This window comes from Corvus brachyrhynchos, unplaced genomic scaffold (assembly GCF_000691975.1).
Source record: "Corvus brachyrhynchos isolate BGI_N302 unplaced genomic scaffold, ASM69197v1 scaffold79, whole genome shotgun sequence".
Taxonomy (NCBI): Eukaryota; Metazoa; Chordata; class Aves; order Passeriformes; family Corvidae; genus Corvus; species Corvus brachyrhynchos.
This window is the reverse complement of record NW_008240023.1, coordinates 546,118-559,537: the sequence shown is the minus strand read 5'-3', so window position 1 is coordinate 559,537 and position 13,420 is coordinate 546,118. Positions and strand designations below refer to the sequence as shown.

The following is a 13,420-nucleotide window of genomic DNA, read 5'->3' as shown; positions in this document are numbered from 1 at the left end:
GCCAGGGATCCAGGGGCAGCCACAGCTTCTCTGGGCACCCTGTGCCAGGGCCTGCCCACCCTCCCAGGGAACAATTCCCAATTCCCAAGATCCCATCCAGCCCTGCCCTCTGGCACTGGGAAGCCATTCCCTGTGTCCTGTCCCTCCATGCCTTGTCCGCAGTCCCTCTGCAGCTCTCCTGGAGCCCCTTTAGGCCCTGCAAGGGGCTCTGAGCTCTCCCTGGAGCCTTCTCTCCTCCAGGCTGAACTCCCTTAAGTCTCTCAGCCTTCCAGCAAACACTTCAATAAATCTGAGTAACTTCCCTCACAAATACTTCCTGGTGTTGTCATGCCTTAGAGAGGTCCAAGGGTGAGAAGTCCAGGGATGAGAGGCCCAGGGATGCTGGAGGTGGAGCCCACACACACACCCGCACTAGGGACCCCAAAATCGCGCGCTTGGAGCTGCTAGGGAGGAAGAAAGGCATTGCAAGCTTCGTGCCTACCTTGTTGATGTGCAGCTGCTGCTGCTGGAATTGCTGTTTGTGTTTCTCCAGGAACTGCTGGTGCTGCTGCTGGATCACCAGCTGCTGGAGGGCCTGGGCGTTCTGGGGCAGGGGAGCAGACTGGGTGCGCCCGAGCGGGCGGTGCTGCCGCAGCTTGTGGATCGAAGGGGAGACCCTCTCTCCACCCACCAGGGGCTGTGCGTGCAGGGGCAGTCCTGAAAGATACCAGTCTGAAGATAATATGGAGGAAAAAACAGCAGAGGAGAAACAAGAGGAAGAAGAAAGGAAGGGAGAAAACGGCTGTTGAGTAACGCTGATGGTGACAGTGATACCATGTCAAACCCAGCCACCTCGCCACCTACAGCTGGAGCTGCCTTAAGAGAGAGCAGATAAATTAATTACCACTGCACGGAGCGATGCTTTGCTTGGTTTGAGCTCTGTGTCTGCCTGGTGACTCAGAGACCCTCTGGAAACATTTAATTTCTTGAAACCAGCAACACCTCACAGACCCTTCCGAGACCACAGAAGTCTGGAGGAGTTTAAACCTCACAGCTTGCCTCGGTCCAGGGACTGATCCCAGGTTCAAGCTGCAGGAACCAGCAGTTATCCCTCATGGGGGCTCCCTGGATACTCCCTTGATGACGATCAAGGAGTGCACGGCTGCCCTTGGCTGTGCTCTGCTCCACACACAGGGATGGAAAATCCCTGTGATAAGCCCCTGGCCGGCTCCGAGCTGGGAAAGGGACTGTTTCAGGAACATGGGAGCTGTCAGGCCTCAGAGCTTCTGCAGCAAGAAGGTAAGTTAGAGGCCAAGGTGACAAAGAGCTGGAATTGTTTCCATCACTGTCCTGTGCAGACGTGCCAGTGAGTTAACAAAACTCAAAAGGTTATTTTGGGATAATTGGGGTTACTGACACGCCCTTGGAGATTTGGGTGTCACTGATGGCTGCCGTGGGAAATACCCCCTGAGCTCTGGGAAGGACACATCTTTAGGAAGTGTCCTCTTTCCTCAGCAGTTCTTGGGGTGAGCCAGTTCCTGCCCAGCTCTCGGAAAACACTCCTTCCCACTCTTCTGAGAAAGCTGGGACACCAGCTACGCCCACCAAAGCCCAGCCCAAGGCGGGAGGAGCTGAGGATACACGTTTACTTTGGTTACACCTTGGGATAAAAAGGCACGGCTGGGAATTGCTGCCTCGCTAACAGGGGTAGGGCTGCAGTCACCTTTTTTTGAGCAAGAAGCCCTCTGCTCTCCTCAGGCTTTGGTTTAGGACAGAGTCAAGCTGCCAGAAGTCTGCAGCCAGCTCTATGCTGAGGATTAGAACCACCTTGACATTTGTGTCTCAGGATGTGACCTCCCTTCCCAGCGATTCGCAGAACTGCCCTACGTGGAAGGAGCTGACTCATGTGGAAGCCTCTTTTCTCGGAAGACTTAAGGAGTTTCTCCCACTCTCTGCTTTTTTCTGAAAGCAATCATGTGAAAGGGTATTTGATTTTATAAATGCGTGTCTCCACAGATGTCGGTGTGTACACACACGGGTCTGCGCACCAACACACGGATCATCGGCAGAGATGTGCTCCTTTTCCCTGAGAGCACAGCTCCTCCTCCCAAAAGCTTGAATCAGACAGCAGAGCTTGCACAGGATATTATGGAAGACTACCTTCCTCCAAGGCAATGGCCAAGGTGCTCCTGGGAAAGCTTTCCAGGAGACACCAAGTTCATGGAATCCTGGAATGGCTGGGCTTGGGAGGGACCTTAAAACTCAACTCATCCCACCCCCTGCCACAGGCAGGGACACCTTCCATTATCTCAGGTTGCTCCAAGCCCTGAATACGTTCCATGAGGACTATGGAACATCAGGACATGTGCCACAACACGAAGGAGACTACCCGGAGTAACCGGTCCCAAAAGGAATGCCACAACTAAGGAATTCTGGTCTAGCTTCCCAAGCTGGCCATGTCTACCCTCCAGCACAGAGAGAGCCATCACAGCTGGATAATTCTGCAGCTGTCAGGGGACCATCTCCAGAGCTCAAGGCTCTCCAGCAGAATCCTAATAAACTCCACTTTGTTTCCAAGGAATTGCCAAGTATTAACTGCAGCTTGGCAGCCGGTGCACTCAAGGCTTTGGGGAGCACGTGTGAGCTCGCTGCCTCTCAGCTGCTGCCTCTGGAACGTGTGTTTCTCCTTGTTGCTGTGTCCTGACTCCTTCTCCTGAGTGTTGGGCTGTAACACGTTGTACTCGCTCGGGAAACACCGCACGGAGCAGGTGGAGTAGAAGGAATTCACTTGGAAACCAACACGGCACACTGGAAACCGAGGGAAGTGAACACACTTCTCTGCTTCAGCTTCCCCACATCTACGTGCTCCTAAGCTTATCCCAACCCCGTGGGTGTTCCTGGGATCTGGATGCACAACCAGCCACGAGCTGCAATGCTTCAGGGGCTGACACCTCCCGAGAACTTCCATTAGAAATGGAAGGAAGTGAAGGAAAACCAACACGCCTGTAACTGAGGCAGAACATCCTTTGTCCCAGCACCACACACAGGAAACCAGGAACGCATCCCAGTGGGAATTATTGCTTTGAATCCAGCCTATTCATTGCCACAGGCCTTCCCACAGGTAGCTCATTCTGAAACTCCAGCACCGGGAGTGACTCACGGCAATTAACGTCCTGGAGAGGGAACGCACACAAACAAACCCAATCTGCTGGGAGGCAGCTGATTCTGCCACGGTTTTGCTATTTATATTAATGGTGGAGAGGAAGTGCTTTGATCCGTCATTTTCTAAGTGCGTGCCTTTCCTACCCTCATGGAATAGAAAGTGTCCATGGAAAACAGGAATTGTTAAGACGCAATGTTTTTGCCCTTGCTTTGATCTGAACTGGTCAGAACTCCAAAAAACAAGAGTTTTCAACTTTTACCTACCAGCTTTTGCTGTCCTGATGGAGTAACAGCATTTATTTTCATCTCACCAAAATGAGGTGGGAGATCTGGTTTTGGAAAAACCACCACTAATCAATGAATCAGCAAACACATCCCAAAGGTTTTATGTTCTACCTGCAGGGGGTAGAGGGGATGCAGGACCTAGAGGCTGCCTTGACAACAACCCAACAGATCCCAGCTGGTTCCCTCTCTTTCCCAGGTGCCCGAGTGCTGCCCCTGGAGCGCTCACCTGTGACCAGGGGCGTTTGTGCAGTTGGCTGTTCCAGTAAGACCATGTGCTGCAGGAGAGGGTTATGTGCAGTTCCCCCATCCCTCTCCAACGTTGTAGTGCTCAGGTAGGGAGTGAGGTGAGTGCCAGGGAATAAGGAGATCCGCTGCTGTAAGGCTGGGATTGCGAGCCTCTCCGCGTCCTGCTGGGCTTGTCCCGCCTGCAAACGCACCACGGTACAGGGGGTTAAGGGACATCCCAGAGGCTGGTCCCCACCCCACTGACATCCCAGAGGCTGATCCCATCCGCACTGACATCCCAGAGGCTGGGCCCAACTCCACTTACGCTGGAAGGGCCGGTGGCAGGCAGTCCTAGCGTGATGTTGGGCAGGGAGGGCGAGGTGTAGAGCGGGAGCTGCGTCACGGAGCCCTCGCGGTTCACAAGTCTGTGAGCCAGGCTGGTCTGGAAAGGAGAGCGAGAACGGGGCCCTGGTGAGACCCCATCCCCAGAGCCCACCAGGACACGGCACAATCACCAGGACAACACAACAGGAGGAGACACAGAGTCTCCAGAGCCGGAGAGGACCCACGAGGATCATCAAATCCAGCCCCAGGCCCTGCCCAGACACCCCACCAATCCCACCCTGGGCATCCCTGGCAGCGCTGTCCAAACGCTCCTGGAGCTCTGGCAGCCTCAGGGCCGTGCCCATTCCCTGGGGAGCCTGGGCAGTGCCCAGCACCCTCTGGAGGAAGAATCTTCTCCTAGCATCCAATCTAACCCTCCCGTGGAACAGCTACGTGCTGTTCCCTTGGTACTTGTCCTCCTCAAGCACTTGCCCTTTTTTAAAGGTAAAACAGGTTATCTTAAAAAAAAAAAGCTTTACAATTGGTGTTTTTCTCTTCAGCAAATAACAGACAATTTATGTTATTTACTAGCGTGTGTTAGCACAAATCAGACTTCAAGATCTCATCCAAAACCCTTAAGGTTGCATTTACAGAGCTATTTCCTGATTTTCAGGGTGAAATGCAAGATTTGCTCAGTTGTCTTACGGGCATTTGAAGCAAGAACACTTTAGCAAAAATACCTTTAATTTCCAAACAAGACTGATTTGAAATACGCACGAGAAAACCCATTATAAAAATTACAATAAAGTGCCTGATTTTCCTGTTAGGAAAGCAGCGTTCTGATCATCCTGAAGTCTCTGTGGGTGATTTTCCAACGTAAATAGAATTTAGACTTCAAGAAGACTTCTGCAGAAGTCTGTTAAACTCAGGTGCTGTTGTGAAAAAGGGGATTTTGTTTGACTCAATATTCTATTATGGGGCAATCTGTACCTAAGTCGTGGCTATCCCATCCCTGGGATTGTTCATGGCCATGTTGTTGCTCCAAACCCAAAATCCAGCCTCACCATGGGCACTTCCAGGGATGAGGCAGCCACAGCTTCTCTGGGCAGCCTGTGCCATTTTTTTTAACAGCCTTGTTGTAAAAAAAAAAAAATCTTCATTTTTCTCTCTAATCTAAAGTGACTCTCCATGTGATTATTTGTACCCACACACTTCTCCTTCCAAGTGATTTTTGAGCACTCCTGGCAATTTTGCTTTAATTTAAGTTACACAATGTCAGTGTGCCATTGAAAATAAGATACTTATTGTCAGCAGAGGAATGAAATATTTTACTGATATCATAAATGAAACAAAACTACATCCATTTTCCCTTTGAACAATCAATACTCTGGAGTTGTGCCTCAAAGCCTCTCCTGGGGATTTGATACAGAAAACAGAGGAGAGAAGAACACAGCAGCTTGATGCTCTCAGCATATGGGATTTGGCAGCATTATCATCACTTTAAACACACAGCTCCCGTCTCTGGGCTGTGCACAAATGGGCCTGAATTGCACACAGCCATTGCTGAATGCACAATTTGCAGCTGTACTCAAGCAGTTTCTAGAGGCTTGTACCAACTGCACTGGCAGTGAATGCTGTGTGCCTTTCAGAGAGGGAAAAGCCTTTAAAAGCAGCATTTCTGAACAGAAAGGGCCTGTTTTGAAGGAGGCAGGGCTGCAGCCTTTCCCCACTGAAGGCACTCAGATGAGGACCATGGACACCATCTCCCCACATACCTGCTCCAAGGGCTGAGGCAGCGAACTGAGCAGCAGCGAGATACATTTCTCACTTGAAACAAAACATGAAGCCAAGAACGAAACACAGCTTCATCTTTTCAGGAACATTCAAACGTTTCTAAACATTTAATGGTGGGAACATGGGAAATCCTGGTCAACTGGTATTAAAGAAACCTCCAACACTTGAGCTCCCAGGTCATACAGCTCCTACTGAAGAAGAAGGTTTTAAAGACACCAAACCCCACTGATTTTTTCCCAAATGCAGACCAACGGATCAGCTGGGATCACATGACATGAATGTTGAAATAAAATGCAGAGTTATTTTTCTTTGGGAAAGGGAAAGGCTTGGGCAGGACAGGGTGTTTTTTTCCAAATCATTTGTGGTGCTCGTGCCTCAGCCTAAGTCACAAAACTGCAGCACTACAAGCAGTTGATGGAAAGGCTTTTTTTTGTGGTCAGTGTCCATTTGATTAGGTGTTGGTGGTCTAGTCCCAGATGATCAGCTCCAGTTATTTAGCTGAAAAGTCAAATGGAGGAGGAGAATGCTCCAGCTTCACATTCACCTGCAGGAGCTCACTCCAACTTCATGGAACGGTTTGGGCTGGAAGGGACCTTAAAGACCAACAGGTTCCAACCCCCTGCCCTGGACAGGGACTTGTGGGAAGCTGCCTGCTCTGTTTATGTCACAAAAAGCTGTCAAATCCACTAGTTTTTCCATCAGCAGCATGATGGAAAATGGGGATTTGCAATTTGCTAAGGACAGACAAGACTGACAGCTCCTGGATCAGCAAAACCAAAACTCAGTGCTCGTCCTCCTGGGGCAAGTGAAGCCTCCACCTCACACCATCTTTATCTTCACACCAATTACCCGAATCTGTAAGGTTTACCACGGACTAGAGGGGCTGGAATGTGTGCTGGATAATTTGGCAGGGCAGAGGGTGGAGAAGGAGGCATGGTCCCCCATATTAAATACTGTTACACCACATTAGAAATAAAAATAAAGTGAGAATCTGTACAAAACTAGAAAGCAATAAGGGCTGACATTTCCACCATCAGAAGGCCTTTTCAACCCTAAAGGAATATTTGTGGAGAACAAGCCCAAGCCTGTTTGTGGAGCCCTGGTGTTCAGACAGACTCTATATTCATGGGGAGAACAGCTACTGGATAACAAGAAATGCACCAGTAACATCAGACAACCACACGGGTTTTCTACAGGCACAGTTCATAGTGGGAGCCAGCTCACATGGCCCAGACCCCTTGGAAAAGCAGGGATCCAGGATTCCTGAACACAGGAGCTGCTGTGCTCAATCCAACCCCACTCACCCAGTCCAACACCCTGCCCTGGACATCCATCGATGCCTGGAGCGATGGTGAAAGTTTATGGGATTATAAACCAGCACATGGCACCAAGCTTTCAGATCCCCAGCTGGGGAGGAAAAGTTTAAACCCATTCCCTTTAATCCGGTTCTGGTTTGGTCATATTTAGACCAGCCTACTGCACACAATAAATCCACCCCATACACAAGAAAAAATTCCCCAAACATTAAAATACTTGCATCTGACCTTGCTGGATCCCTGTATTTTTACTTTCTCCTCACTACAAAACCACTGCAAGTTACCACAAGCTGCCTGTGAGCTGGTTCAAGCCAGATTTAATAAACAGATAAGGCATCCTGTCAGCCCAGGCTGAGAGGTAATTCCCAAAGTCTGCTCCAAGTCACAAGCCAGGGTTTTCCTTTCGTGTGGTTTAGCCCTAAAACTCTCCCGAAGCTGATGAGTGTTAAAAAGCAGAGGGAAGGAGGGCTCTGTACCTCTGCTTGGATACTCGTGACTGATCCTGCAATTCCGTTCTCGGTGCTGATGTTGTTGGAGCTGTTGTTCGGAGAGCTGGGACCAGATCCAGGAGCACTGTTGCATGCCGAGTCTGAAAAACACATCCAAAACCAACTCTGAACATTAGAAACCATCTCTCTGATGGGATTTAGACAGATAACAACCCCTCAAGTTTTGTTTTGGATGAAAGCAGCCCTCCTCCTCCTCCCCTTCTTCCCCCTAAATCTTCCCAGGGCTCTTAAAATACCAACAAACACTTTCAGATGGTTCATCCAAGTACCTACTCAGCTTATTTAAGTCTTCTCCCCACGGGGATTTCTCTTAGAGTGTATTAATAACTTGAAATATGATTGAAAGATGATATAAGACATGGAAGGTTTGAAGAGGTCAGACTGGAGGACGCAGGAGCTGTTCTGCTTCATTTTTCTGGAAGTGCCTCTCTCACCCTCTTTCTCTCTAATCCTAAAGACACTTCCTTGCATCAGACTTCCCTCAGAAGGTCTCTCACCTGCTGTATGGCACAGCTGCCAGTGCTCCTCCTTTTCTTTGGGAAGGTTAATAAGATTAAAACCTTTTCTTTTGAGCTTTCCCTGTCCCCAAGCATTTGCAGCAGGAGAATCTCCCAGCAGCTGCAGTGGCTCAGGCTGCAGCAGGCTCCTCCTTGCTCCAGGAGGAATAAAAGCTAATTATTACAAGGGCCTGGAGGGACAGGACACAGGGAATGGCTTCCCAGTGCCAGAGGGCAGGATTGGATGGGATATTGGGAAGGAATTGTTCCCTGGGAGGGTGGGCAGGCCCTGGCACAGGGTGCCCAGAGCAGCTGGGGCTGCCCCTGGATCCCTGGCAGTGTCCAAGGCCAGGCTGGAACAACCTGGTCAAGTGGAAGGTGTCCCACCAGAACCCCCTGCATTCTTCAGGGATTAAACATAATTTCTACTCCCTCAAGTGGGACTGTTTTAAAAACCTATTTTCCATTTAGAAGTCCCCTCTTACCATGAGAACTCAGACACTTTTCTAGCAGGCTCCAGGCTGGCTTCTTGAACCATGTCCACGCCAGTGAGAAATGGGAGCTTCCGCTGCCATTTCAGAAGGCATTGCTGAGAGAAATGGTCAGCCAGCAGAGGCTGACTTATCCCAGGAGCCACGTGCCACATAGCATTGTGTGAGTGAAGGAAATTGGATTTTCGGGTCTGAAAGCCTGCCAGAACTCATGGAAGGTTTGGACAACGCTCTCAGGCACAGGCTGGGATTGTTGGGGGGTCCTGTGCAGGGCCAGGGCTTGGACTGGATTATCCTTGTGGCTGCCTTCCAACTCAGGATGTTCTATGATTCCACCATTCTTAGCTCTTGAAATCATCCTTCCCCTCTGCAAACAGAGAGGCTCTGACACAGAGAAGCGCTGAGCCACCCCAGGGTCTCCCAATCCCACTCCGCTGTCTAAAGGGAGCTCCCTTTGAGTTTGATGGAGTGATGAACGTGTGCCTCGGAGCGAGACAAGCCTGGCAAAGCTGTCCCTGGGTGGTACTTACCCAGAGACATCCCTAGATGGTGCTAAGAATTAACTTTATGGTAATCTCCTCATGTTCTCTACTCTGATCTCACTTACAAACTTTATTCCTGGAAGAACAGGACTTTTCAACAAGAAACTACCAAGTGAGTAGTCAAAGTATCAGCTGCATGTTTAGACCCCTTGTGTCAAGAACCTCTTCCTGTTTTCCATCCTAGCTGACACAGCTCCAGGTGTGTGTCGGGTCACAGGGGCAGAGATCAGAGCTGCCCCTCGTGAGGAAGCTGCGGTTCCGGACGAGGCCTGACCTCAGCCTCCCCCAGGCTGGACAAGCCCAGTGCCCTCAGCTTGGTTCCACTGAGGCACACGAAGGAGCCAGGAATGCATTCTGGAAGAGGAGAAGGGGGTGAGGAACTGAGGAAATGTCGCTTACCCGCCGTACCTGTGACGTCCAGCGGGCGCTTCTTGAGCGCCGTCACCACGGGCCCGTCCTTCCTGCGCAGGAGGGGGCTGCTCCTCCTCTCAGCAACCTTCTGCTTTAGTCTGGAGCGCAGCTTCAGGTTGGGCTCAGAGGCTGGGCAGGACAAGGAAACAGTGTTTGGGTTAAGAGTGTCTCAGCAGTGTTTTACTCAGACTGCAGCTGAGCTGAGTTGAGTTGGCTGCAGCCAAGCATTTGCAGGAGGCTAAATTAAGTGAGGCCATTTGCTAACAAATATTTGGAATGCAGACTTTTTAACGTAACACCACGTCCCAGCCCATGCAACATCTGAACTCAACAACAACGGCAGGCATTTGAATTGACAATGTAATAACCATCCTGCAAAGTCTGCCCTGAACGAGGACACAGAGGCACAAACTGCTGAAAGCTCACCAGGATTAGTGCAGGGCTTCCCACCTCTGCCCGACCTGCTCCCAAGCCAGCGGCAAACCCAACCGATGGGATCCAGGGAATCAGCAGAGGAATGGGTGAGCCAGCTGAGAGGCTGCTGTTGGTTATCGCTGACGTGCGGCCAGAACGGGCAGCTCCACACCCTTGGAGTCATCCAACCCCAGGGAGAGCTGGCTGAGGGAGGGACGCCAGGGCAGGGGGAAAGAAAACGCCAAAATCAAACCCCACAAGCAAAGCAGGTGATTGTCTCCCTGCTGGGTCACCCTCAACTTGCAGACAGATGAACCTCTGTCAGCTGGAGCCAGTGTCAACTCAAGGGAAAGGGCATGAGAGCGTGGCCAAGGAAAGCCAAGGCCAGGGAGGAGGAGGAGGTTTGTTTGTTTATTTGGGAAGCAAGCTGGGTTACATCATCACAGCCCCACAGCTCAACCCTATCGAAGAGCACATCAGACACTTGGGAAGGTCCGGGCTGCCCAGGGCAGGTGTGGATGCATCTCCTGTGACCACAGCCTTGTGTACAGCACGCTTTCGAGAGACTCCCTCCAGATCCCAAATCCTGAGATCCCAGAAAGCAAGGCAGAGCTCCTGGGAAGCCCCAGCGCCCCTGGGGCCAGGACAGCCAGTGACAGCGCACGCATTATCGAGTCTCCATAGAGTCATGAAGCTTTAATTCAAGACTCCTCCTGCGAGGTGACTTCCTCTGGATGCTTTCTGACCTCCTGAGTCCTGAGAGAAACAGCTGCTCTGGGGTTTGAGGGCTCCCAACAGAGCCGAGATGCATAAACCAGCCCCATCCTTTCCCTTCCCCAACCTCCCAACAACTCCGCCGCTCCATCCCTCTGAACCAGTGCTCAGTCCGTTACCAACCAACACACTCCAGGGCCAATAATCTACGCTTCTCCAGAAGAATTACAGCAGGGTTTACAACGTGATTGAAATTAACTCAGTCTGGCTGCAGCTGTATTTCCCTACAGTTGGCTTTGACCATCGGGTCACATCAAAGATCAAGCCTGTCGACGTTAATTGCAGGGCTCAAAAAATCAGAAGGCTGATGAATTCAAGATCAAATGCTTGAAGTTAAGCCATCAAAACAGTGCTTTGATGGAATTTTTGGGAGGAGGAAAAAAAAAGAAAGGAAAGAGCTTTTTCATGAATGCTTTGGACAGAAAAACGCCAGCAAGAGATAAAGGGCGCACTTAAAAAAAAAGTGCTTCCTCAAGATGATGCTTCAAATGCTGAATGAAGTGCATTAGCAAGGGGAGAATTATCTTAGAGAGAGAGAATTTGCATATAAAATGGCAGGGGACTGAATGCAAATCTGCTCCCAGGGCAGTACTGAAGAGTGGACCAGTTCAAATACAAGCCCAGGCTCCAAGCAGCAACTTGTCCAAGTTCTCTTTGAAACAGCAGCTGACGTACGATTTTAAGAGCAGTCTTTGGGTACACACCTCCTCCCACATCCTTACATTCACAGCTTTCATTCCTCCCAATTTCTGAGCGTTAGTAGCTGCCTGGATGCCACACTCATGGCTGGAACGAGACGATCTTCAAGGTCCCTTCCAACAAAACCACTCTGGGATTCTGTGGAAGGGGAAGGTGTCACAGCTGGATGCTGATATATCCATTTTAAATCAAGGAAATCCAAGCCTGTGCCACAGCTCTTGGAAGGATCTGTCCTCTGACAGAGGAAAACATGGCAATAAAAACTGTACTTCAGCCCAAGTTTCATTCTTGGTGTTCAGCTGAAGGATGGCTTCTGTTGGGAACACACAAATAATTAGGTAGCTTTCAAACACAGAGAAGGAATGGGTTTGAAACACCTTAAAAATGGGCAGGGAAACGAAAGATTTGGTGTCACAGATCACCCAACACATCCCATATTTAAAGCCACAATAAAAACCTCCTTCCATATAACAAGAGGTGAACAAACATAGAAAATGACAGCCTTAAAAGAGAAAATACCTCCAGCACAAGTGATTGCCAAAGCAACGCATTGGAATTTGTCAGATTAAACTATTTTAAGGCAAAATCACTCCGTGTTTTCCCCTTCTGCTCCCTCAGCTGGGGGGTGGAGTCTCGAAGCACCAAAAGGTCTATTTAAAGCCCCGCTCTGATTTTGCTCTTTATCCCTCAGATATAATCCCAAATCTAACATGGCATCAGGACCCCCGAGAGCATAATCCCTCCACGGATTTAATTGGGTGCTCCGGAGCCCAAAGCAGGGGAATTAAAATTCAGCGCGGGCAGCGCAGCACAGCCTCAGACTCACATAATTTACATAAAACCTACTTTATAGTAAAAGATGGGAGCTTCCAGCAGAGGCATTTCCAAAGCTCCAACCAGGAATTTGGGCTTATTCAGATGGTTTTTAAACGATTATATAATGAAAATATTTTTAAGCTGAGGAGAGCTGTCTTTCACAAGTGTAAAACAGGAATTTAAACAACACAGAAGCATCAATACCTGGCAGTCAGTGCAGGTTCAGTGCTGTTCTAGGAACACCAATTCCACTGGAAATCTCCCCAAATTCACCCTGCCAGGCAGTATGCCCAAACAAAGCCTTGCTAACTAGAGTAAATCTAAAAACTGGAGACTAAATTACAAAACCTAAGTTAAAAAATTACTGCTCCTCTACGTCTCCAGGTGAAACATTTAAAACAAATGCCGTGAAATTATCTAAATTCCCCTCCAGCAAACACAAGAAGCCCATGTCCAAATATGAGTCAGCTCCCACAAAGCCAGTGGGATTTCTTAAGCACTGCCATACTTAATTTGGCCTATAACAAGGATTTATACAAAGAATATTTTGTTTTCCTCCAAGTAAATTAATAACCAGAACATAAGCCAAAAGCTTCCCTCATTTTCACAGGCTCCAGCCCAACTTACCCCTCTCATACGTCACTGAGTGCAGCAGGACCCATGTAATCCAATTCTTCCAACATTTGTGTCATTCCCATTGTTTTTTTTCCTAGAACTGCAGCCCCTGAGCTGCTGAACTAATCGGACATTAAGCCTGTGCAAGTCAAAACCCCACCACGTCCTGGGCAGAGTTTGCCCTGTTCCCACTGCCTGTCCACATTTGGGGGATAAAAGCAAACAATGCAGCATGAAAGCCCTGCCCCCAGTCCTTGAACACCTTCATTTCGGCAGGTGGGGACTCCATTCATTTATTATTATTATTAAGGGATGTTACTATTTTTATTATTATTATTATTGTCGTTGTTGTTATTCTTAAGCTTCAGACTAAGCTTTACCAGTCAGGCAAAAGCCAACAGAATTCTCTTGTCTCCCTTCTAACATCCATGAGAAAACCCCATGAGCAGAGGGAGCTTAAGCTGAAGGAGGGAAAGGTGAAATGGGATATATTCCCTGGGAGGGTGGGCAGGCCCTGGCACAGGGTGCCCAGAGCAGCTGGGGCTGCCCCTGGATCCCTGGCAGTGT

The 13,420-nt window shown here is 49.5% G+C and overlaps 1 protein-coding gene across 11 annotated transcripts in view; it reads right to left on the bottom strand.

Moving 5' to 3' along the window:
• HDAC4 (histone deacetylase 4) overlaps window positions 1–13,420 on the bottom strand; it is a 148,335-nt gene that overhangs the window by 40,003 nt on the left and 94,912 nt on the right. For 5 of the 11 annotated variants that reach the window (XM_017743406.1, XM_017743398.1, XM_017743400.1 and 2 more), the window contains exons 8-12: window positions 9,524–9,664; window positions 7,562–7,674; window positions 3,977–4,093; window positions 3,653–3,851; window positions 482–711 (exon numbers count right to left, since the gene is read on the bottom strand). In XM_017743406.1, coding sequence (XP_017598895.1) covers window positions 482–711; window positions 3,653–3,851; window positions 3,977–4,093; window positions 7,562–7,674; window positions 9,524–9,664 — 800 coding nt within the window. The remainder of the gene's footprint in view (window positions 1–481; window positions 712–3,652; window positions 3,852–3,976; window positions 4,094–7,561; window positions 7,675–9,523; window positions 9,665–13,420) is intronic. The other 6 variants (XM_017743404.1, XM_017743405.1, XM_017743409.1 and 3 more) reach the window with 3 other exon arrangements.